At 44.0% G+C, this 23,095-nt stretch overlaps 3 protein-coding genes and 1 long non-coding RNA gene across 4 annotated transcripts; 3 read left to right on the top strand and 1 right to left on the bottom strand.

Moving 5' to 3' along the window:
* The first annotated feature begins 517 nt into the window (after positions 1–517).
* On the top strand, positions 518–3,836 carry LOC118081968 (glycine N-acyltransferase-like protein 3). Its single transcript, XM_088663797.1, has 6 exons — positions 518–595; positions 720–827; positions 1,059–1,140; positions 2,060–2,104; positions 2,581–2,701; positions 3,416–3,836. The coding sequence occupies exons 1-6, from the start codon at positions 518–520 to the stop codon at positions 3,834–3,836; spliced, it is 855 nt and encodes a 284-aa protein (XP_088519923.1).
* Positions 3,837–12,053: 8,217 nt separating this feature from the next.
* On the top strand, positions 12,054–15,886 carry LOC148687560 (glycine N-acyltransferase-like protein 3). Its single transcript, XM_088663714.1, has 5 exons — positions 12,054–12,131; positions 13,001–13,108; positions 13,348–13,474; positions 14,534–14,654; positions 15,478–15,886. Exons 1-5 carry the CDS (start codon positions 12,054–12,056, stop codon positions 15,884–15,886), a joined length of 843 nt encoding a protein of 280 aa, XP_088519840.1.
* LOC148687559 (uncharacterized) lies at positions 13,125–22,464 on the bottom strand. The gene is made up of 3 exons (XR_015948524.1): positions 22,337–22,464; positions 19,131–19,205; positions 13,125–13,491 (listed from the first exon to the last, which is right to left on the bottom strand). It is a non-coding gene; the product is annotated as an uncharacterized LOC148687559 (long non-coding RNA).
* On the top strand, positions 17,648–21,448 carry LOC118082111 (glycine N-acyltransferase-like protein 3). Its single transcript, XM_035109092.2, has 5 exons — positions 17,648–17,725; positions 18,572–18,679; positions 19,062–19,188; positions 19,753–19,873; positions 21,040–21,448. The coding sequence occupies exons 1-5, from the start codon at positions 17,648–17,650 to the stop codon at positions 21,446–21,448; spliced, it is 843 nt and encodes a 280-aa protein (XP_034964983.2).
* Positions 22,465–23,095: the final 631 nt, after the last annotated feature.

Here is a 23,095-nt window from a genome sequence, read left to right as displayed (position 1 = left end):
GCAGCTGTCATTGTGGACCTCTGAAGGGGACAATCTGATCTCCCTAAATAAGTGGGACTCAAATCTTCTTGCCTACCAATTCAGCACTGCCTCAGTGCTAGAAAAATGAGGAAATGGTATGACTCATAGCTGCCAAGTTATCCCTTTTTTGAGGGAAATTCCCTTATGCTGAATAGGCTTCCTCGTGAGAAAAGGGAAAACTTGGCAGCTATGGTCTGACTAGCTGCAAAGGGGAGTAGGGGACTGTCTGAATGAGGGGCAGCCAGTGTCAATCTCCTCAGCCGGAATAGCAATCAACTCCATATATCCCTGATCTACAGACATAATTAGTGATGTAATTTGAGTACTAGAGATTTCATGACAAATGGCAAGTCATTCTGATTGTGGATTGTCCGGATGCACTGAGTGTAAGGGTCTGATGCGTGTCTTTCTGTGCTTCTTCCCCTTCAAGTGCTTCCTTCCCACCCACGTTATCTTTCCTGGGACCTGACATAGCCACCAGCCTGTTTGGCCAGCCATGCAGATCCTGACCTGCCCCTCCAAGTTGAGGTTGCTTGAGACTGTGCTACAACGTCACCTGCCCCAGGCTCTTCCGGTAATTCTCGCTCCTCTACTGCCATACCCTTTCCCCATCAATTTTATAAATGGCATTTCCTACCATTTTCTCATGGAGCAGCATGGATTTTTGCCCTAGGTAACTCCCCTCCTTTCCTTGGCAGGCCTACGGAGCTGTGATGCACATCAACCGTAGAAATCCAGCTCAGCACGAAGTGGTGGTGGACTCTTGGCCGGAGTTTAAAGTTGTCCTTACCCGCCCATGTAAGGAGGTATAGTAAGAATTCTCCCATAACCCGTCACCTGAATTTGTGAGAGAAAGCCCAAGAGACGGTAGCTTCTGAGGCTGGAAAGCCATTGGAGACACACTCCGTGGGGGTGCTGGGCCTGTTCCTGCCTCCTTTGCCTTTCTCTTGCTCCTGCTCTCCGTCGTTAATAAGACCTAACCAACCCCTGCTGCCTGTGTCCTGTCAATAGCTAAATGAGAGTGCCACGTTCTGCAGGTGGTGAAAGACAAGCAGGATTACTACGCCAACTTTCATACTGCTTTCTACTTGGATGTAGACGCCTGGCGAACACTGTTGGAAAATTGTTATGTACTGAGCTGAATCCTAGAACAATAGGATTCAGAATCAGCGGGAGCTACCCAATCCAACTCCAGGTGGAAGTGAATCCGCAACCTGATTGGCCTGCTGGAGCAGCCAATCAGGCGGCTGGCAGAAGTGAATCTGCTACCTGATTGGCCTGTAGGAGCAGCCAATCAGGCTGCAGGCAGAAGTCAATCCACAATATAATTGGCCCACAGGTGTAGCCCTGAAGTAGCCAATCACGCAAGGCCCATTGTGTAAATAATGTATATAAGCAGATGGTTTTGGGAAAAGAGCCATTCTTCTTCTCCTCTTCTCCTTGATGACTATGAGCTGAATAAAGAGCATGAAATTCACTCTCGACTCCGAGTACATTTCACTGGCGACGAGGATGGGATCCTGCTGAGCTGACCGCCACCACGCACTGCACCGCAGCACCGCCACCTGCTGCACCGCTGCATCGCACCGTGCATCCAGGCTTCAGCTCCAGGACCCAAGGAACCCAGAATGGCAACCGACAGCAGCTTCTCGCCATTCAAACCAGCATCAGGAGACTGGGAAGGGTACGCCGCCCGCTTCAACTTCCTCCTGCAAGCGAAAGAAGTCACCAACGATGCCATGAAGAGGGCGACATTCTTCAGCGTCTGTGGAGAGGAGACGTTTGAAATCGCCCGGGCTCTCCTTGCACCTAGAGATGTCGCTACCGTCTCTTACAAAACAATAATGGAATGGCTGAAGGAGCACTTCTCACCACAGCCCTCGGTGGTAGCTTGCCGAAATGCCTTCTACGCAAAGCGGCAAGCCCCGGGGGAAACCATAACTGGGTTTGTGACCTCCCTCCGCCAAGCCGCCCGGCTATGCAACTTCTCAGAGTTGGAGAACATGCTTCGTGACCGCCTCGTCGGTGGCCTGATTCAAAAATGCAGACACCATTGACTGGGGAAAGGCCTTTCAACTTCAAGGTAAAGCTCCACATGCTTTACCTATTCCATTCCTGGAATAGCAAAGCTAGGTTCCTGGTAAGGGGATGAGCCATTAAGAGGTACAAAGGAAGTGGCTCTGTGTGAGATGGAAAATGGGTGGGTAGTTCGAAGAGCAAAGGCTGAGTTGGGAGGAGAGAGTTGCAGTGATCTGAGCTAGAGGCACATTAGCCAGCTGGGAAGAGAGAAAGAGAGCAATGTTTGATTTCTGTTTGAATAGAAGGCTGTGACCATGGGGGAAGCAAGCTCCTCTTGGGGTGTTAATACTGTGAACCCCTCCTTCATAAGCTCAGGTTGTATATATGTATAAATCAGGCTTCCTCAAACTCGGCCCACTCAGAGATTGGGGTGGCACACAACACTATAATCATACGACAGGAAAAAAGGTGCAGACACTGAGCTTTAGAAAATATAATTCTCTTGCCCCCAGGTTGACATCTCATTTTAATTGTGTGCAGGGCTCCAAGATGGCGTATATGAAGCTGCCAAAGATATTGCAGAGTCCAGACGTGTCAATCTTAAGCCATACTTCTACCAGACAATCCTGCATCCTGACCCATCTGCCTACTGTCAGAGCCGGTTAGTGAGTGCACTCTCACCCCTGGGGTATCTAATTGATGGGAGTCTGTTGCCTGGAGAGGGGGAGAAATTAAATTTAGTTCCCATTTAAAGGCAAACTTATTTAACTTGCACTTTCCTTAAATACAACCATCCTTTGAAATTTAGTTGAGAGAGGGGCTCCCTACCCCCTTTACCATCTTACACCAAGCCTTTGTTCTCTTAATGGCCCATCACCCAGGTGATCACGTCAGCACAGGAAGCTAGCCTGACTTATATTTTAACACTTCCTGGGTCCAGGTGTAAGGAGGGCCTCAGCTCTCCCCTGCAGCTCTTAACAGTATCATTACATATTATTTGTGGACTGAAAATAACATCAGCAAATATGCAGTATTCATTAGGCTGTTTTCTGTTCTAGGAAAGGGCTGACTAGGTGAACACCAGCAATTTCTGCTTCTATTTTCATCAGAATTCCCAGACGTTCCTTCTCATAATCAGTAAGCAGTGAACTGTAACCCAACACAAAGTTCCACATCTGATTGCTACAATCCAAGCCTATGTCCTGGCATAGTCGCACCCACAAAACAGGAGGAGAAAGTGACAGAGTCACTTCCTGGGCTTTCTCTTGCATCTTCCTGTTCCTTTGTTCCTGATGATGGTGACAAAATTCTTTTTAAGCCTAAGGGATGCTTTCAGTCTGCTCAACTGGCATCATTGCCTCTCTTTGTGTTTCAGGTACAGAAGTAGCCTCTTCCACTTGGGCAGCCTAAACGCATCTCATTTAGCTCTGCTCAATGAAAACTGGAGTGCTGGGCGCAATGATCGGAGCCTGCGCTATCTGGACAGCCTGATCCGCAACTTCCCTAGTGCTTGCCTCCTGGACAAAGAAGGCCAGCTTGTTTCCTGGTGCCTTATTGACCAAATGGGTTGTTTGACGCATGGTTACACCCTTCCTCAGTACCGAGGACAAGGCTGTGTGGCAGCTGTGACAAGGGCAACAGCTGTGAAGTTGCATGCATGTGGGTTCCCCTTATATACTACAGTTTTGGCAGATAACCAGCCTAGCAAACAGACATTGAAGCGTCAAGGATTCCACATCTTGCCCTTGACGAATTATGCGCTTTTCTTTACACCAAGCCTCCAGCCTACAAGATAACACACTGCAACCTTTTGCTCCCAGAACTTTGCACATCACTTCAGGGTTAGTTAGCATCAAGGCCAGATTTAGTAGCCTGATCTGGACATATTTAAAATTAAATTGAAATACATAGCAAAGCAGCTATTGCGGCTACTTTTCATACCCGATAAGTACTAAGCTTAAAATTGGTCCTGATGGATATTCAGTTAGTCTAAAACACATTTTCCCTTCTGTCTCTTTTAAGTCAATCTTAAGTGTCTTTTAAGTTTCTTTGAGTCAACCCAACTCATATTCTGTACCATAGAATGTCAGGCAGATGAAACCACAACAATCTGTGTAGCGCTACTAGATGTAAGACTTCTCACATTGTTCCCTTTTACCACTTTTTCGATTTACTTCTGCATAAGCTGTTGATCAAGGTTTCTAGCCTTATAATGCTTTACCCAGGAACCCTATCTAACTATCTATATGCCTACCTACAACAGGGTTGTATCCGATGTTATTCATATGGAGTAGACCAATTGAAATGAGTGGATCTGACTAGCTTAGGTCCATTAATTTCTACTGGTCCACACTGAGTAGAAATAAGTTGTCTACAACCCAAAATATCTAAGGTACCGTAATTATTTCTGGGCCTATATTGGTGTTGTTTTACAAGGCTATCTAATGTATTTTACAGCATTTCTTTTATGAAAAAAGAGATTTCCAAGCACTTCAGTTTGTTTGTCATTTCCAGATTGTTTGAGCTAGTTCCAAGCTTGTTTAAATCTAGCATGAGTATACTTTCCCTGGCTAAGAGGGCCAAGTTAATTTGAGGCCAATTTGAATAAAGGTTTTCACCTGCTACTGTAGCCTGTGAGTTCCACATGCACCTCATGAAACATTAGCTAATCTGTACCCCTCTGACAATTTCTGCCTTTTTATCCTCTGTATTTTCAAAGCTGTTCTATATTATGGGTTTTGTTTTTGTTCTTCAGCTGTCCATGTGTAAGTACCAATGGCGTGCTGTAGCACCATGCTGCCTAAGCAGGGGGGAAACTTGGTTTTCACCTCCACGTTAAACTTTGAGTGGTGCTGGAAGTAGCCTTCTGGGCAGGAAATTATTATCCAGAACTTTCATTCCAGATTCTCTGTTTGGTGGCATCTGGCAAGCAGTGAAGAAGGTAAAGCTCTTGGAACAGGGGTCCCCAAACTAAGGCCCGGGGTCCGGATGCGGCCAAATCGCCTTCTAAATCTGGCCCGCGGACGGTCAGGGAATCAGCATGTTATTATGAGTAGAATGTGTTCCTTTTATTTAAAATGCATCTCTGGGTTATTTGTGGGGCATAGGAATTCTTTCATTCCCCCCCCCCAAAAAAATACAGTGGTCCTTCGACTTACAAATTACTCGACATCCGTAGGTTTTGACTTATGAATGGGACAAATGGCCGCACGCTTACGAATTTTTCTACAGCCGAACGGAAACCGTTGGTGGCTTTAAATGCATTTTTTTTCGACTTACGGATTTTTCTGAATATTTTTTTCCCTATGGGAAGCCGCGTTTCGACTTCTGAACTTTTTGACCTACGAATGTGCATTTGGAACGGATTAAGTTCATAAGTCGAGGGACCACTGTATAGTCCGGCCCCCCATAAGGTCTGAGGGACAGTGGACTGGCCCCCTGCTGAAAAGGTTTGCTGAGCCCTGTCTTGGAATATCTACTTTAACTTCATTCTTAACATGAATTTGCAAGAAGTTAAGCACAATGTATTATCAATTATCCAATCAATTATTCAATATATACCTTGAAAGGCTACTACTGAACTCTTTGTTGCGAGAACCCCAGGAGTGATTTAAAATCACAAAACACATAGCAAAGTAAAGCATGGAAATATAGGTAGTTAGACCTTTAAAATTGAAATTCCTTCCAAAGTTCCCCTCTTCCCCTAGCATAGAAAAAGACCAATGGTTTACTTACAAACCCTTCAAAGGTCAGATTTGTGTGCTTCAGAAAGTTGCACAGGCAATAAAACTTGGCTTAGTTGCAAAGTGTTGAAAGTTCCAAAATTACTGGTATAGGAACGTAAGAGTGGCTTGTGAGAGCCATGCAGTCTGAACTGGAGCAACCAGTTCAAACCTCGTCACTCACTGAGCTTCTCAAGTACATTGGGAGAGAACAAAGGCTTGATAACATAGTTCTTCCCAAGGTGAGAGGAAGTGGACATAGCTAAGTTTGGCATGGTAGTTTATGGTATTAACCCCTTCATGCAATAATTAGACTTAAGTGTTGGTTATATGAGCCTGGTTATCCCACAACATTTTCTCTTATGATCAAGCACTAACTCTAGTAAATCAAAAAATGTCCTCAGTTTGTTTATGGTTTTTTCAACTAAGACACATAATCAAACTATTATTAATAAAACATGGAACCCCATGCCTTGAAACTCCATTTGAAAACTCAATTTGTTACAAGTCAACCAGAAATAAACAATACAAAATATATCTAATTCTGTCTGCACTGAAAAGAGAACAATTACAACCAACATATAAAAGGAAATGGGGAAGGGAGCTGAAAAAATATAATCTTATAATGCAGCAAACTGAGTAGGGATAGTTGTTCAAATCTATACTACCAGCACCAATTAGGGCTAATTAAGGAATCAACTTTAAATAATAACTATCGTACTTTCCTTTGCCTTGGGGGATTCAATAAACTGGTCCAACTTCAGGCCAAGAAACACCCATCATTTGGCTTTGGCTCTTTCCCCCTCTGGTCTTGGACCTCTCTGTAGTTCATCACAGCAATAGTAAACAGACATTTAGCTGCTGAGCTTAACGACACAGAGAGCTCACAATTTTCACATGTTGTTTATATAACAGGCTGCACCTCCAGCTCCAACTGAGGCCAAGGGGGATGATGTACTCTCTAGGTGCAGGCAGAGAGGACCACTTCAGTTGTATTACCTCAGTCCTAAGTTAGCTCACTTGATGGTGGTACATGTTTCTCCTGGGAGATGGGTTATTCTAAGAGACAGTGTCTGGTTCATGGGCACAAAATGAGCTTCATGGCTGAGTAGGGATTTCAAATCCTGTTTGCTCAAAAAAAACAACTTTTTTGGGTGTAGTTATTATTATTAATAAATAACCACAACAAATTAATACTCTGCTTGCTTCCCCCCCCTATTTAAATCTTGCTATGCAGTCATGAGCATCTGAACAGAATTGCCTAAAATAAATCTTAAATCACTTTTGACTCCTTCCATCTGCAATACTGGGTTGAGTTTGCGCTGAATGCAGTTTTGCTATCCTAAAATCAGCAGAGAAAAGACCTACAGTGAGATAACTAGTTTACAACTCATGAAACTTGATTTATTTGCATGGTTTGGGGCTGGCTGTGGAGGAGAGCGGTTCTCTCATGTCTTTACCAGCTATGTTGCAGAGGGATATTAAACAGAGCAAACTTTTACTGGTATGGAACTACAGTTATGGGGAAAGCTTCCCCTATTGATATTTTGTCCATCAGACCTCTTATTTCTGTGTGTGATCCCTGATATGTTTCAGACATACCTGCAAAAAAGGGTACAAATCTGCATATGATATACACTATATTCCACAGGGCCTGTAAGACAGAGTTGTTCCGCCTGGCCTTTGGCCTGGAATCAACTTGATCCCCTCCCCCTTTTTCTGATGAGGCCACATTTTAATTTTAATGTTGTATTTAATCTTGTTTTTAAGCTGTATTTTAATTAATTGTTTTGTGTTCAGTGTTAGCCGCCCTGAGCCTGGTCTTGGCTGGGGAGGGCAGGGTATAAATAAATTTATTATTATTATTTATTTATTTATTTATTTATTATTATTATTATTATTTGCAAATTGTGTTCACATATGTGTCTTCTTTTTCATGTGCAGCAGAGGGCTGAATCCCCACACAGTATACTGGCCCCAGAAAATCCTGTTGGCATCCCTGTTCAGTAGTAAATCATCCCTTGGACTATGCAGTTAATCAATTTACTTTATCACCAATAGCCATTGCAAAACCAAACAAGTTTTAAAGGCGCATACAGTTCAAAAATAAACAGAATGGAATGCCACATAAAGCCTGGCTTTAAGAACTATTTATCCTGGTTGGTTGGTTTTGCAAAGCAAATTGGCACAAAGCAACCACCATATTAACTGGGTCTAGACCACCTTGGTGCTCCAAATAAGCATTTATTCTTCCATCCAAGTTGCAGAAGCTGTTTCTAGGAGAAGCCCTGGGCAGACTGCAGACAAACTGGAGCTGGAACTGCAAGTAGGGACCAGCTGGTAGGCCTTGGCATCTGTCCAGAGTTCTTGCCTCCCACCACAGAACAACGTCCACTATATGAATGAAGGAATTCTCCAAACGGCAATGATGTCAAAGCAGCAGGGACTCCTCTTCAGGCTAAGATACCACCAGTTGCTCTTCTCAGAGGCAATATTCATGCCACAGACTGAAAGGCATTTGAACCATGCCTACCCTCTAGGGAGTCCTAACTTGGCATCCTGCATGCCCTCTCCACCCACTGTGCCAAACAGCTGGAATGGGCTAGGCTCCCTCCAGCGCCACTATGGCGGCACTGGAGCAGACACAATTTTACGGTCAACTTAAGCAAATGATCCATCTGGAGGCGAGTCTGTCCCACGGCTCTCAGCTTTCAAGGCCAGCACGTTCTCGGCCAGAAGGAAGGAAGCAGGGAAGAAGAAAATGAACACAGAGAAAGGAAACAGGGGGGTAGGATAAATGGGAATAACTGTTACTGAATTTATCTGCATTTCTTCTACACGGACCTTTTCTCTCATTGCTGTAGAAGGACCTAACTGAGCATGGGAATGATGGATCAGAGCAGGGTCTGGAAGTAAGACCACTGGGATTCCCCCAAGGAAGCTACTCTGAGCTTGCTAAAGGAAGAGCCGTATAAGGAAATATAAGAATTGGTTATATAATAAATGAAATTATATAATATTTAATGAAATATATATAAATTGATAAGACTCCAGTGCTCAGTTATTCTTCAGTCATGGCTGCAGTAAATGCACTGGGTTTTACTTGTACTGTACTTGTACTTGTGAAGAGTGGGGGCAGTCATCCAAAGAAAGGAGAACTGACTGTATTCATTTGCTACATAGAGTTGGACACCTTACTGTCTCTTAATTTAATGTACCTCACAGGGTTCTTGTGGAAAAGAGAGAGAGAGGCTGGGTGGGCTTCCAGGTCACCTCAAAGGAAGTGTGAATTCACGTGGGGTTGGGGCATTGATAGTGGCACCCAGCATCTAAGCCTCTGCGTCTCCTCAGGCTCTTATTTGAAACATCCTATTAATTCTCCCTGAGAATCAAGCTACAGATGCAGTCACAGGCAAGTGGTGAAGAGCTACTCGCTTCTGGATAACCCTATGTGACAAATACTATTTCTATTTATCCAGAACACTGAGTACCCAAGGATTCCAAATCTTTCTCTCTCCAGGCAGTCTGGGGGCAGGAGATTGTATTCTTCTTCAACTCAGGTAGGTAGCCGTGTTGGTCTGAGTCGAAGCAAAATAAAAAAATTCCTTCAGTAGCACCTTAAAGACCAACTAAGTTTATATTTTGGTATGAGCTTTCGTGTGCATGCACACTTCTTCAGATGATGGACTTCCATTTCATGCGGCTCAATGTGGTGCCTTCCATAGTTCTAGTTACAGGTAGGTAGCCGTGTTGGTCCGTTGGTCTAGTTACAGGTAGGTAGCCGTGAAGTCCATCATCTGAAGAAGTGTGCATGCACACGAAAGCTCATACCAAAATATAAACTTAGTTGGTCTTTAAGGTGCTACTGAAGGAATTTTTTTATTTTGCTTCGACTCAGACCAACACGGCTACCTACCTGTAACTAGAACTATGGAAGGCACCACATTGAGCCGCATGAAATGGAAGTCCATCATCTGAAGAAGTGTGCATGCACACGAAAGCTCATACCAAAATATAAACTTAGTTGGTCTTTAAGGTGCTACTGAAGGAATTTTTTTATTTTGCTTCGACTCAGACCAACACGGCTACCTACCTGTAACTAGAACTATGGAAGGCACCACATTGAGCCGCATGAAATGGAAGTCCATCATCTGAAGAAGTGTGCATGCACACGAAAGCTCATACCAAAATATAAACTTAGTTGGTCTTTAAGGTGCTACTGAAGGAATTTTTTTATTTTGCTTCTTCAACTCAGTTCAAAATGCCAGCTTTATTCAATTTGCTCCAGCAACTTTGACTTCATCTAGTTCACCACAATAACCTTGACTGAAAAAACTTTTGATATAACTTGTGGGGAGATTAATGGTGTGTCTGGTTCAACCAATGCACAGGCTATGTCAAATGTTACCTAAGAAAGAATTCACACATACTAAATTCTGAATGTGAATTGGAGCCCATAGTCAGTTAATAGGGAAACACCTCCAGGTGAAGTTCGCAAAAGGCCTATTTACATGTTGCAAAATAAGGTTGATTCAGTCACCACTTCTTCCGCCAAAAGGAAAGAAAAAAAGATAGGGGACTGATTGAGTACTGTTGGTCAGAATCAGGGATGGAGGGAAAAATTGCATTTTGCACTGCATTTTGCACTTCCCAAACCAAAGATGAACCGAAAGACAGCTGTCCTTTGAAATTTACCCTTTTCCAAATTTTTGCAATGCAGTTTTCCAACCAATGTTTACAAAAGTGCATTTAACTGTGAATAAATGAAGATATTAGTGTAAATAATATACAAAAATCCATTATAGGAAGGGAAATTGACTTGAGGAAATGGAACAATACCAACTTCACCCTCTCAGACAAAATAGCCATGTTCAAAAATGATCACCCTCCTAAAATTAACGTACCTAATTTCCAAAACCTCCCAATCTGGATTCCCTCAACCCAACTTCTTCCTCAGGAAAAAAAACTACAGTTGTTTATTTTCTCACACAAGTCTTCTCCTTAAGCACTTCTTTCTCTTCCATGACCTTTCCAACAAAAAAGACACTGGGACTCTTACACTTGGCTTTAAGAACGGAAAAGACACTCCAAAGGATTAGAGAAGGGGAGGGGGGAATCTAGTCTAGTCCAGTATTCAGTTCTCACAGTGGCCAGCTAGATGCCTATGAGAAGCCCACAAGCAGGACATGAGTTCAGAGTAACAGTACTCTTCTTACTCATATTCCCCAGCAACTGGTGTTCAGAGGCATACTGCCTCTGCTATTAGAGTAGTACACACCTAGCCACCATGATCAGTAGCCATTAACAGCAAAATGTTAGGCGTGTATCTGTGGATGGGGAGGGACATGCACATGCAAGCTTCGTCCCCAACAGCCACACACACATGATCCTCTATCAGTCCATGTCTTCCCCAGTGTTGAGTAGGAAGGATTTGTGATGGGCTTTTTCTTGCATTCACTTCAATATGAAGAGGACATCTCATGTGATTGGGGACCCTAATAAAGCAGTGTTCCTAATCACAGGCGGAGTGTCTGCTCAGTTTTATTCCAGTCGCTATGAAGGTGCTGTGATTTAAGTGGGTTTCATCATGTGGAACTACATATGGTCATAATTTATTTTTATTTTTAATCGGGGGTAGAAAGCTCACGTCCTGCCCTGGCACAGCATTTGGAAAACGTGAATTGGCAGTGGAAGGGGGAGATAAATATTAATTGTGCTTTTACGCAACAGACATCACATGGCCATCTGAAGAGAGGGGTCTAGTCCATTAAATCCAAAGTCTAACTATATGTAGAGGCACCATTGAATATTGGGAAGATGTATGTTAATGGTTCACTCATTCTAGTAAATTTGCACATTCCCCCCCCCCACCTTGAAACAAAGCAGTCCAAAGATCTAGCTGGGTGAGCAAGACATTGAGTGAGTAGGTTTGTGTTGCTGCTTTGGTTTATGGAGGACCGTAAGTGAGCAGTTGACAATTTGACAAAGCACCAGAAGTTAATAAGAGAATCTGTAACTTTCAACAGACGTCCCAGAGGACCACAGGTGAGCAGGTGACAGTGTAACAGATTATCAGCGGCTTAAAAGAGATTTTTTTCCCCTCTGTCTGTTGAGCGGGAAGGATGGGAAGGGATTCCTGTTACAATTAGAAGCTCAGTTGTATTAGCACAGGGCTTAAGTAAATCTGTAATTTCAGTCACATAGGAAGCTTTACAATACGGGGATTACAGTGAGGTACAGAGAAGTGATCTCTCTCTTTCTCTCTCAGGTGCTCTTTCTGCATCCCACGCTATGTTGATCCTATCCTGCTCTTCTAAGTTGCAGATCCTAGAGGGACTGCTGAAGAAAAGCCTCCCTCAGACACTTCAGGTGATCTTGAGCAATGTATTCTGGGTTATTAGCTAGGAATATGGGACCAAATTCCTGCCAAAACCATGCATCTTCCCAATGATCCACATTTGGAGTCTGATAAGTTTGTTTAATTCAATAAACAGGTGCATGAAAATATGGGTTTTATACAGATACACTACACAGAGAGATAAGATTGGCCGCAGCTCCATGTTGAGGACACAGCTGATGTGAACTGAGTGTGTGATGTGTGAAATGGCCCTGTGGATTCCTACACTTGGTTTGTCAGGTGGGAGGTAGAATGCCCTCATTAGGGATGAGGGAGAAATTCAATTCAGTTTGCACGACCTAATTTGCGCTTCCTGAAACAATACATGACAAAACACAGCTGCCCTTTAAATTCTGCGTTTTCCTGAATCTTGCAATGCTGTTCTTCATGCAGTGGCGTACCAGTCACTGCCGGCACTATTGTCTCCATCCAAGTTACAATCACAAAATGCATATACTAAAGTAAAGGATTCATAAAAAGGCATTGTATTGGGGAAATTGCTTTCTAAAAATATGTGAATTAGTTATAATCGTGCATATTAGGTGAAATTAACACCAAAAAATGCCATTAATTTTTATGAGGACTTTTTTTTAAAAAAATGCACACTAATGTGGAAATGAGGAGGACTGAGCTTAAGATGGGAAAGGGGGGGGGGGCTGAGAGAAATGAAAAATCAAAAGATTTTCCTATCCCTAGTGCTCACTCAGGACACCCCACTCAAGGCATGCAGCAAATACAAGCCTGACACAAACTAGTAATTCTCTCTCCAACCCCACACATTTCTCCCAGGCAGCCTCCTTCAACTGCAGCACCAACTCTGACATCCTGTGACTCTTGACAGGTCTATGGTGCAGTCATGAACATAAACCGCGGGAACCCAGTGGGCCACGAGGTGATTGTGGATTCTTGGCCAGATTTCAAGGCGGTCGTGACTCGTCCACAGAGAGAGGTACTAGCCCTTGGGGATTTTGCGGGACACATTTTGTGGGATGTCAGCAGAAAATGCTGCATGTTCTGTGCTGGGGCCTCCTCTAAGCCAGGCTCAAACTGAAAAGGGATGTTGGCTTTTGTCTAGGAGCGCACCCTTGGCATTAACAGGTGCCAAAGGGAGCAGGTGAAACTTCATCCATCATTTCATCTCAACATCAGGAAAAGGTTTACCTGTTCAATTGTATGTCTCTCTTTTAGGCTGTTTCAGACAATGCGGATTTCTTGAGCAACATATATGCAGCATTTTATCGGGATCTTGATGTGTACCGGAAACTGTTGCTAGACACAGATGCCATCAACTGGGACCAAACCTTTGCTCTCTGCGGTAGCAGGCTGTTATTTCTAAGGGAAGAGTTACGAGATGAGGAGACTCAGTTTAGTTACTTAACATGAATTTGATGAGGAAGTGACTGAAGTGAATGTAATAGAGAAATATGAGCAAAATAAAATACAAAACAATACAGTGGGGAAGAAACATATGAGCTACATTCCAGGTTTTACTACTGGTGTATAAAGCCCTACGCAGGTCTGGTGGAAAAGCATGCTGTGATGTGAGCATGGGCTTTCTAGTATAGTGGTACCAGAATATTCTGAAGTTCTCTCCTCTTAAAAGCAAAGCAAGCCCCAACATTGATACGTTTTTGATGGTTATTGAAACTTTTGTTTTCTCCCAAGCATTCCTGAATGAGTCCATTCTATTTGTGCTCTTTCATATTCTGGTTGACTTTTATTTCTTAATGCTGTGTTGATAACCTATATTGTGTTTAATATACTGTTTCTCTACACCTTTATTTGTACAGTATTTTGCATTTTTATAGCTAAATATTCAAGTCGAGTTGGTTTTTTATTGGAGACTTTGTGCAGGAAGCTCCTCAAAGAGTTGAGAATACATTTTAAAAGAAAACCAGTCAATAAATATCTACAGTAAAGGGAGACAACAATAATGGGTTTTAGCAATTTTTAGAGTAAGTGATAGGGTATTTTGTGATGCAGTTCTCTAGCCAAGTAATGCAATGCACATACTAGAGTAAAGTGTGCATTAAGATGCATATATTAGTGAAAACAATCTGCGTGTATGTGAAAGAAGAAATTTGCACTTAAAATGTTGATGAATTTTCATCAAATGTGGAGAAATGAACAAGGTTGAATAAAATAAGAAACTGTGGGAAATCAAAACTGATCGATTCACCCTTCCTTACCAGCTGCACATGTATTCCTTCCACAGCCTCCAAGGACAATGGGACTTTTCATTGTCCAAGGGCAGAAAGGGAGCAATGAACCTTGGATGACCTGAGCAATGGCAGTTCAGTATATGTGCAGCTAACAATTTCTTGTCCTACCTGACAATACCACTCTCTTGGTGACTTTCTACTGCTTTGTATAGGGAACCATGATGGGATATGTGAGGTCGCTAAAGAGGCTGTTGCTGCCAAGGAAGTCCAGTTGACTGTAACCTCCTACTTCACCTACCTGAACCTCAACCCAGATAAACAGCCTGAGCCCCGGTGAGTGTCCATTGTGCTCCCTACTTCTTTCCTGGTTGAGGCACTGGCTAACCTGTGGTTCTTCAGTAGGAGAATCTCCATAGTCAAAATGCCTATGCACAAACCTGGCATTACTCCTTAGTTTACTCCTTAGTTTGCCTTCATGTAGCTGGAGCAGCAAGGCACCAATGGCAGCACTCCAAGGGGGTAGCACTGCCCACTGCCCACTCAAGGAAGGGAAGAAGAATACCACAAAAAGTAGGTTTACATCCTTTAGAAAAGGAATTCCAACAGCAGAGCGAGCAGTTATTCATGTAGCAGGAACCATCTTAGAAGAGGCATGCTCTGCAGGGTGAGACTGAAGGGTGGGTGTGAATTTCACTTCCAAACTGGTGCCTGCCATCTGTTATTTTCCCACATAATAGTGTTTCATTAATCGGAGGATGCATTTTCAATCACTTTTAATGGGGTTCTTTTTTATCTATTCAACTAAACAATTAATGGTCATTAGTTTAAACTACTGGGTATTAGGGCAAACAACAGGGAATCGGAATCATTTTCATGCCAGCTTGCTGGTGGTTTTGCCAGGGTATCTGTTAAGACTGTTGATCTAGGGCAGGCATCCCCAAACTTCGGCCCTCCAGATGTTTTGGACTACAATTCCCATCACCCCTGACCACTGGTCCTCATAGCTAGGGATCATGGGAGTTGTAGGCCAAAACATCTGGAGGGCCGCAGTTTGGGGATGTCTGATCTAGGGAGACTTTGAGGATGAGCCAGGAAGATAATTTCTGCATTCTTATGTTCAGCTCTCTCCTCATTCCTCATCTCTCTGCTCTCCTAGGCTAGATCCAGGCTTCATTTTTTCCTCCTTGAATAGCTCCCACATTGACCTGCTGAATGAAACATGGCACTATGGGGGCAGTGAACACAGCCGCAGATACCTGGCCAACATGGTGCGATGCTTCCCCAGTACCTGCATCCTGGACTCCAATGGTCATCCTATCAGCTGGATCATCATGGAATCTCTGGGTACACTGAGACACAGCTACACCCTTCGATCCCACCGCCGAAGGGGCTACTCATCTATGGTGCAGAGGGCACAGGCCATACGTGTCCATGCAGCTGGCTTCCCTGTATATGGCCTTGTTGCCCTAGATAATACCCCCCAGCAGAAACTGCTGGTCTCCCTTGGCTTCCAGAGATTATCTGAACTGTGTCATTACTGCATCCATTCTGCAGCTTCTCAGTGAGAAGAGAAGAGAGAAGCAGTCGTTTTCCAGGATCCTGCTCAGTCCTTTCACTCACCAGTCCTCTGAATGGGAGAGAGGGAGATTATCACACCCTATCAAGTACCATTCCCCGTTACTCTATTTCCCATTTAAATGCCACCTCAATTCCTGTTGATTAAAAACTTTGGTGCTGGGTTTGGACTGAATCAGACGACGTTGGGTTTTTGGGTGATACCCATGACCCCTATTTTGAGTGTCTATTGCTCCATTTGTGGGGCACTGCAAAATGCAGTGAAGGCTGCCTGCGTACACAAGCATCATGCAGTGCACCCTCCCATATCCCATTCACTCTGAGGAGCCCCAGTTCCCTGGCCTGGGGGGCTGGGAGGGATACATGCCCAATGCCTAAGCCAAGGTTTTCCTACAACTGAAAGGTTTAATAAAGTTGTGACCAATTTTTAACTCTATAACACGTTGTCACAAGTCATTATTCCTTCTGGTTGTCTCTCAGGGCCAGGGGGTCTCCGCCTGGGCATGCAATAATTCTTTTTGTAGATCAGCATTAGGAAACTCATCAGGGGCGTACCCAGGATCAAAACTGGGGGGGGGGCAAGAGAGGGGAAGAGAGAGGGAAGGAAGGAGGGAGGGAGAGAAGAGAGAGAAGGAAGGAAGGAAGGAAGGAAGGAAGGAAGGGGTGGGAGAGAGGGGGGAAGGAAGGAAGGAAGGAAGGAAGGAAGGAAGGAAGGAAGGAAGGAAGGAAGGAAGGAAGGAAGGAAGGAAGGAAGGAAGGGGTGAGAGAGAGAGAGAGAGAGAGAGAGAGAGAGAGAGAGAGAGAAGGGAGGGAGGGAGGGAGGGAGGGAGAAAAAGAAAGAAAGAAAGAAAGAAAGAAAGAAAGAAAGAAAGAAAGAGGAGGGAAGGATGGAAGGAAGGAAGGATGGAGCTTCTGTCTGCCCCCCCCCCCAGCTCAGGCTGCTCCTCCCCCCTCCCACGTTCCTGTCGCTGGCTGCAGCCACGGAGGGGGCGGAAACAGCCCGATTTCCATAACCCGCATTGACTTTTCCCCTTCAGTTTTTGGAGGGGAAAAATGCGGATTATGGTCCGTAAAATACGGTAATTTGTTTATTTTTTGCTTCGGGGGGCAGCTGCCCCCCCCGCCCCTCGCTGGGTACGCCCATGAAACTCATCCTTCTTTGCTGCTCAGACACAGCAGTTGTAAAGGATGAAATGGCAGTCAGAAGTGCTTCACAGCTGAAATCACATGGCCATCTAAAGAGAAAGGCCTAAAGTCCATTAAGTCCATGATCTTAATGTGTGTAGATGCACCACTGAACATCAGGAAGATGGCTGTTAATAGTTCATTCATTCTGGTAAACTTACACATTCCCTCCCCCCTCGTTGAAAGAAAACAGCCAACATAAAGAGCTTGCTGAAGGAGACTCTGACTGAGCAGTTTGACAGCACACCAGAGGCTCTTAAGAGAATCTGTACCACTCAACAAGAAGACACGGAGGTCTACAGGTGAGCAGATGACAGTGTGGGAGAACACCAGTTGCTCATAAGAGAATGTTTTGTTCTCTATTTATTGAGGAAGGGATTCCTGTTACATTTAGAAACTCAGCTGTTGCACCATTGTTGGTTAAGTAAGTCCATCATTTCAGTGAAAAAGAAAGCACCTCAGTTTGGGGATTACGTACAGAGAACTAGTCTCTCTCTTTCTCTCTCAGGTGCTTACAACCCACACTGTTTCTGCTGGTACCTGCTTCAACCTCTGCCTCCCAAACTATGTTGATCCTATCCTGTTCTTCCAAGTTGCAGTTCCTGGAAGGGCTGCTGAAGAAAAGCCTCCCTCAGACACTTCAGGTGATCTTGAGCCATGTATTCTGAGTTATTAGCTAAGAATATGGGACCAATTTCCTGTCAAATTCTTGCATCTTCCCAAAGATCCACATTGGTAATCTGAGGTTTTTTAAATTCAATAAATAGGTGCTTGAATAGGGTATCATAGAGATATACTCCACAGAGAGCTAATATTGGCTGCAGTTCCAGATTGAGGGTACAGTTTGTGTGAAATGTGTATATAGTATGTGAAATGGCCATGTGAATTCCTACAATTAGTTCATTGGGTAATAGGTACTAAGTCCTCACTAGGGAAGAGGGAGAAATTTGATTCAGTTTGCATTTATAGGTGAACTTACCTAATTTGCACATTCTGAAGCAATGCATGACAAAACTCAGCTGCCCTTTGAAATTTACATTTCTCTGAATTTTGCTATGAAGTTCTCCAGCCAAGTAACATTCACAAAACTGAGAGGGTAAACTGTGTGTTAAAAATGCACATGTAAGTAAAATGACATTGTATTGCGGAAATTGCTTTCTAAAAATGTGTGAATTAGTAATAATCATGCATATTAGGCGAAATTAATACAAAAATGCCAATGAACTTCCATTTTTTAAAACTTCAAACGGATGTAGAAATGCGGAGGACTGAGCTTAAGACAAGAAAAATGATAAACTGAGAGAAACAGAAAATCAACTGATTCTCCTGTCCCTTGTGCTCACTCAGATCAGGACTCCCCACTCAAGGCATGCAGCAGATACAAGCCTGACACACCACACCAGTAATTCTCTCCCCAGACCCCACACATTTCTCCCAGTCTGCCTCCTTCAACTGCAGCACCAACTCTGACATCCTATGACTTTTGACAGGTCTATGGTGCAGTCATGAACATAAACCGTGGGAACCCAGTGGGCCATGAGGTGATTGTGGATTCTTGGCCAGATTTCAAGGCGGTTCTGACTCGCCCACAGAGAGAGGTAACAACCTTTGTGCAAAGGAAAGCTCAACGGGTAGAGCATGAGACTCTTAATGTCAGGGTCATGGTTTGGAGTCCCAGGTTGGGCAAAAAGTTTCCTGCATTGCAGGGGGTTGGACTAGATGACCCTTGTGGTCCCTTTCAGCTCTGTGATTCTCTGATTTTGTGGGAGGTGCTTTGTGGGATGTAAGCAGGAAATGCTGCGTGTTCTGTGCTGGCGCCTCCTCTAAGCCAGGCTCAAACTGAAAGGGGATGTTGGCTTTTGTCTAGGAGGGCACCTTTGGAATTAACAGCTGCCACAGGGAGCAGGTGAAACTTCACCCATCATTTCATCTCAACATCTGGAAAAGCTTTACCTGTTAAACTGTATGTCTCTCTTTTAGGCTGTTTCTGACAGTGCGGATTCCTTTAACAATATATATGCAGCATTTTATCGGGATCTTGATGCTTACCGGAGACTGTTGCTGGACACAGATGCCATCAGCTGGGACCAAGCCTTTTCTCTCTGTGGTAACAAGCTGCTCTTTCTAAGGAAGGAGTTATGAGATAAGGATACTCAGCTGAGTTACTTAATCTAAATTTGATGAGGAAATGGAAGTGACTAAAGTGAATGTAATGGAGAAACATGAGCAAAATAAAATACAAAACAATACATGGGTGGCAGGCGGACACATGAATTAGATTCCAGGTTTTTCTACTGATGTATTCTGGATCTGGGTATCTGAGAAGCTGCCTTGCCTCCTACAGCCCACTCCAGTCTCATGAGGATTTTTTTTTTTTGAAAAAAAAAATGAAAGCTGGTGTGAAATGTAGAAAACTGAACTTTACGTTGGGAAAATGAGAAATTGAGAGAAATTAAAAGTAACAGATTTACCCTTCCCTACAGACTGCACACATATTCTCTCCACAGCACCACAAGGACAATAGGATTTTTCACCGTCCAAGGGCAAAAAGGGAGCAACATACCTTGGTTGACCATCTGGAATGATAGCAGTTCCATATATGTGTACCTAACCATTTCTGGCCTCACCCAGCAACACCATTCTCTTTCTGACTTTTTGCTGCTTTGTACAGGGAACCATGATGGGATATACGAAGTCTCTAAAGATGCTGTTGCTGTCAAGAAAGTCCAGTTGACTGCAATTCCCTACTTCATCTACCTGGACCCCAAGCCAGATAAAGAGCCTCAGCCCCGGTGAGTGTCCATTCTGCTCCCTACTTCCTGGTTGAGGCACTGGCTAACCTGTGTTCTTCCAACAGGAGAATCTCCATGGTTAAAGTTGGATGGCAGTCTGCCATGGATACTTTAGTTGAGATTCCTGCATTTCAGGGTCCCTTCCTGTTGAGGTTTTTTCACTGTGTGAGTATGTGCATCTGGTCACATAGCAATTAAGAGCTGGCAACATGCCCAGAAGAGTGATTCAGCAATCTCCAGGGCTGGATAATTTGCCTAGTGATAGAGCCTTAGCAACAGCTTGGTGATTGGTGCAGTAACCCTATTAGACTAAGGGTGAATTTGTGGGGTTTTGTGGAGAGTTGGTGGTGTGTTTCTGATGTGGTTATTGTGTTGTAGAGAGATAGAGAGAAGTACTGATCTATGTACTGTTTGTTCTTTTGTTCTTGTAAATAAAGCTGTATATAGTTACACAGTACTAGTGGAAGTGAGTTCCTGTGTTCCTGCAACTTGCCTTCATCTTGCAACCAAGAAGTTTCCACTGTGCCTGCGCTACTCTGCTGAGTTCAACTGGTATAGTTGGCATTTACGCCAGGTTCAGCCTTGCCGGTCTTTAACACTTCCAACTATACAATTCTATGATTCTGCCTATGGACAAACCTGGCATTCACTCCTCATAGTTGGGATAGCAAAGCACCAAAAGTGGCACTCCTGCCCACTCTAGGAAAGAAGGAGGAATGCCACACAAAAGGCGGTTTGCATCAGGAGTCCAGTTTAGAAAAGGCATCCCAAGAGCAGAATGAGAAGTTCTTTCTGTGACAGGCACCATCTTAGATGAGGCATGCTCTGCTGGGGTGAGATTGAAGGGTGGGGAACACAACTAATAAAACGGTTCCTGATATCTGCCATTTTCACACACAGACACACACACACATCAGTTGGGGGGATGCATTATTGGTCGTTTCCAACAGGTATCAATTGGTCATTAGTCCAAACTACTGGATGTTAGGGCAAACGACAAGGAATCTGTATCATTTTCATGCCAGCTTGCTGGTGGTTTTGCCAGGGAATCTGTCTGCCTGCTGTTAAGAGTGTTGAACTGGGGAGACTTTGAGGATGAGCCAAGAAGATAATTTCTGCATTCATGTTCAGCTCCCTCATCATTGCTCATCTTTCTGCTCTCCTAGGCTAGATCCAGGCTTCACTTTTTCCTCCTTGAATAGCTCCCACATTGACCTGCTGAATGAAACGTGGCACTATGGGGGCAGTGAACACAGCCGGAAATACCTGGACAACATGGTGAGATGTTTCCCCAGTACCTGCATCCTGGACTCCAATGGTCATCCTATCAGCTGGATCATCATGGAATCTTGGGGCTCAAGTGGACACAGCTATACCCTTCGATCCCACCGCCGAAGGGGCTATTCATATATGGTGCAGAGGGCACATGGCATGCGTGTCCATGCTGCTGGCTTCCCTTTTTATGGCCTTGTTGCCCTAGATAATAACCCCCAGCAGAAACTGCTGGAGTCTCTTGGCTTCCAAAGATTATCTGAACCGTGTCATTATTGCATCCATTCTCCAGCTTCTCAGTGAGAAGAGGAGAGAGAAGCAGTCATTTTCCAGTCCTTCCACTCACCAGTCCTCTGAATGGGAGAGAGACCTATCTACTATTCAATTTTGACCGCTCTTCATCTTTGCATCATGCTGTGTTTCTCTCTTCCTTTTGCCTTATTGTATTTTTCTTCTTTTATTCTGAATTTTCCTGGCCCTCCCTTATACATTTGACTGTTGATGTTTTAGTTCACATACATTATACAGGAAGATCACATCTTACGCTCATTTAATTTGAAATATATAAAATAATAATAAAATATATTTTAAAAATTGTCCAGTAGCACCTTAGAGACCAACTAAGTTTGTTCTTGGTATCTGAAGAAGTGTGCATGCACACGAAAGCTCATACCAAGAACAAACTTTGTTGTTGTTTAGTCGTTTAGTCGTGTCCGACTCTTCGTGACCCCATGGACCAGAGCACGCCAGGCACTCCTGTCTTCCACTATCTCCCGCAGTTTGGTCAAACTCATGTTCGTAGCTTCGAGAACACTGTCCAACCATTTCGTCCCCTTCTCCTAGTGCAAACTTAGAACAAACTTAGTTGGTCTCTAAGGTGCTACTGGACATTTTTATTATTATTTTTATATATTTCTACTTCATCAGACAAACACAGCTCCCTACCTGAATTATTTAACTTGCAGGCAAAAGGCTGCTCACTCATTGAAATCCTGCAACTTAAATGTAAGCAAGGTGGAAGGTTTTTATACTCTCTGCCTTACTTGGGAACAAGGCTCTCTCTACGAGCCAGCTCTGGAAGCCCTGGGATGCACCCGCAGTGGTCTTTCCAAGGGTTTCTGTATACACATTTTTGTATATAAGCAGAACGCTTGGAACCAAACCCACACATAAGATGAAATTGTACTGTACCTCAGATCCTAAATGGTCAATGGCCAAAGCAGGAACCTAAGGATGTAATAAGGTCACTTTTCTGTGGCATGTTGTGTTGTTCATCCCAAAGTTGAGACCTTGTTCCCGAGATGATTGGAAAAACCTTTCTAGGAGGAAGAAGAAGATAACAATGACAAAGCATTTAGTGGTACACATTTTAAAAGGTGCCAAACATCAAAAGGTGGACCATTCACAGCCATGGAGTAGATGAGACTGTGAAGGTTCATTTCTTCCTGACCCCAAGGATTCACATTTGTCAGTGATGCCTGGTGCCCATTGGGATCGGCAAGGTGGAAAGCAAGGAGCCCAATAGTAGATGGCCCTAGAGCCAATTTCAGGCACAGCCAACCCATTCTAGCTTTGTTCCAATCCTCCTCCTCATTGAATTCTGCAAAGGTCACAGCCAACCTTACATTTCAAACACTCTTATATCCCTTTAACAGTCATGGCTTCTCCCAAAGAATCCTGGGAAATGTAATTTCTTGAGGGTCCTGACCTCACTCACAGAGCTGTGGTTTCCAGCATCCTTAACAAAACTGCAATTTCCCCACACTCTCCAAGCATAGCTGCCAAGTTCCGGCCTGAGAAATAAGGGACTGGACCGGAAGTAGCAGACCGGAAGTAGCACTGTCGCCATTTTGGAACTGGGCGGAGCATGCTCAGAAGCTACTTTTGATGCTGCTCTGCCCTGTTCCAAAATGGCCGCCGCGCCAGAATAAACCGGGAAAAACAAAAAAA

This window comes from Zootoca vivipara, chromosome 1 (genome assembly GCF_965207765.1).
Source record: "Zootoca vivipara chromosome 1, rZooViv2.hap1.1, whole genome shotgun sequence".
Lineage (NCBI taxonomy): Eukaryota > Metazoa > Chordata > Lepidosauria > Squamata > Lacertidae > Zootoca > Zootoca vivipara.
Note: the sequence above shows the minus strand (reverse complement) of the source record. Positions and strands in the feature narration are given on the sequence as shown.

What these genes read in the sequence shown, in the direction of transcription:
- LOC118081968 (XM_088663797.1), top strand. Translation starts at nt 518, where the DNA reads ATGCAGATCCTGACCTGCCCCTCCAAGTTGAGGTTGCTTGAGACTGTG. An exon ending in TTACCCGCCCATGTAAGGAG is followed by an intron (nt 828 to 1,058) that starts GTATAGTAAGAA and finishes CACGTTCTGCAG; the next exon opens with GTGGTGAAAGACAAGCAGGA. An exon ending in AAAGGCCTTTCAACTTCAAG is followed by an intron (nt 2,105 to 2,580) that starts GTAAAGCTCCAC and finishes AATTGTGTGCAG; the next exon opens with GGCTCCAAGATGGCGTATAT.
- LOC118082111 (XM_035109092.2), top strand. Translation starts at nt 17,648, where the DNA reads ATGTTGATCCTATCCTGTTCTTCCAAGTTGCAGTTCCTGGAAGGGCTG. An exon ending in GCCTCCCTCAGACACTTCAG is followed by an intron (nt 17,726 to 18,571) that starts GTGATCTTGAGC and finishes GACTTTTGACAG; the next exon opens with GTCTATGGTGCAGTCATGAA. An exon ending in CCAAGCCTTTTCTCTCTGTG is followed by an intron (nt 19,189 to 19,752) that starts GTAACAAGCTGC and finishes TGCTTTGTACAG; the next exon opens with GGAACCATGATGGGATATAC.
- LOC148687560 (XM_088663714.1), top strand. Translation starts at nt 12,054, where the DNA reads ATGTTGATCCTATCCTGCTCTTCTAAGTTGCAGATCCTAGAGGGACTG. An exon ending in GCCTCCCTCAGACACTTCAG is followed by an intron (nt 12,132 to 13,000) that starts GTGATCTTGAGC and finishes GACTCTTGACAG; the next exon opens with GTCTATGGTGCAGTCATGAA. An exon ending in CCAAACCTTTGCTCTCTGCG is followed by an intron (nt 13,475 to 14,533) that starts GTAGCAGGCTGT and finishes TGCTTTGTATAG; the next exon opens with GGAACCATGATGGGATATGT.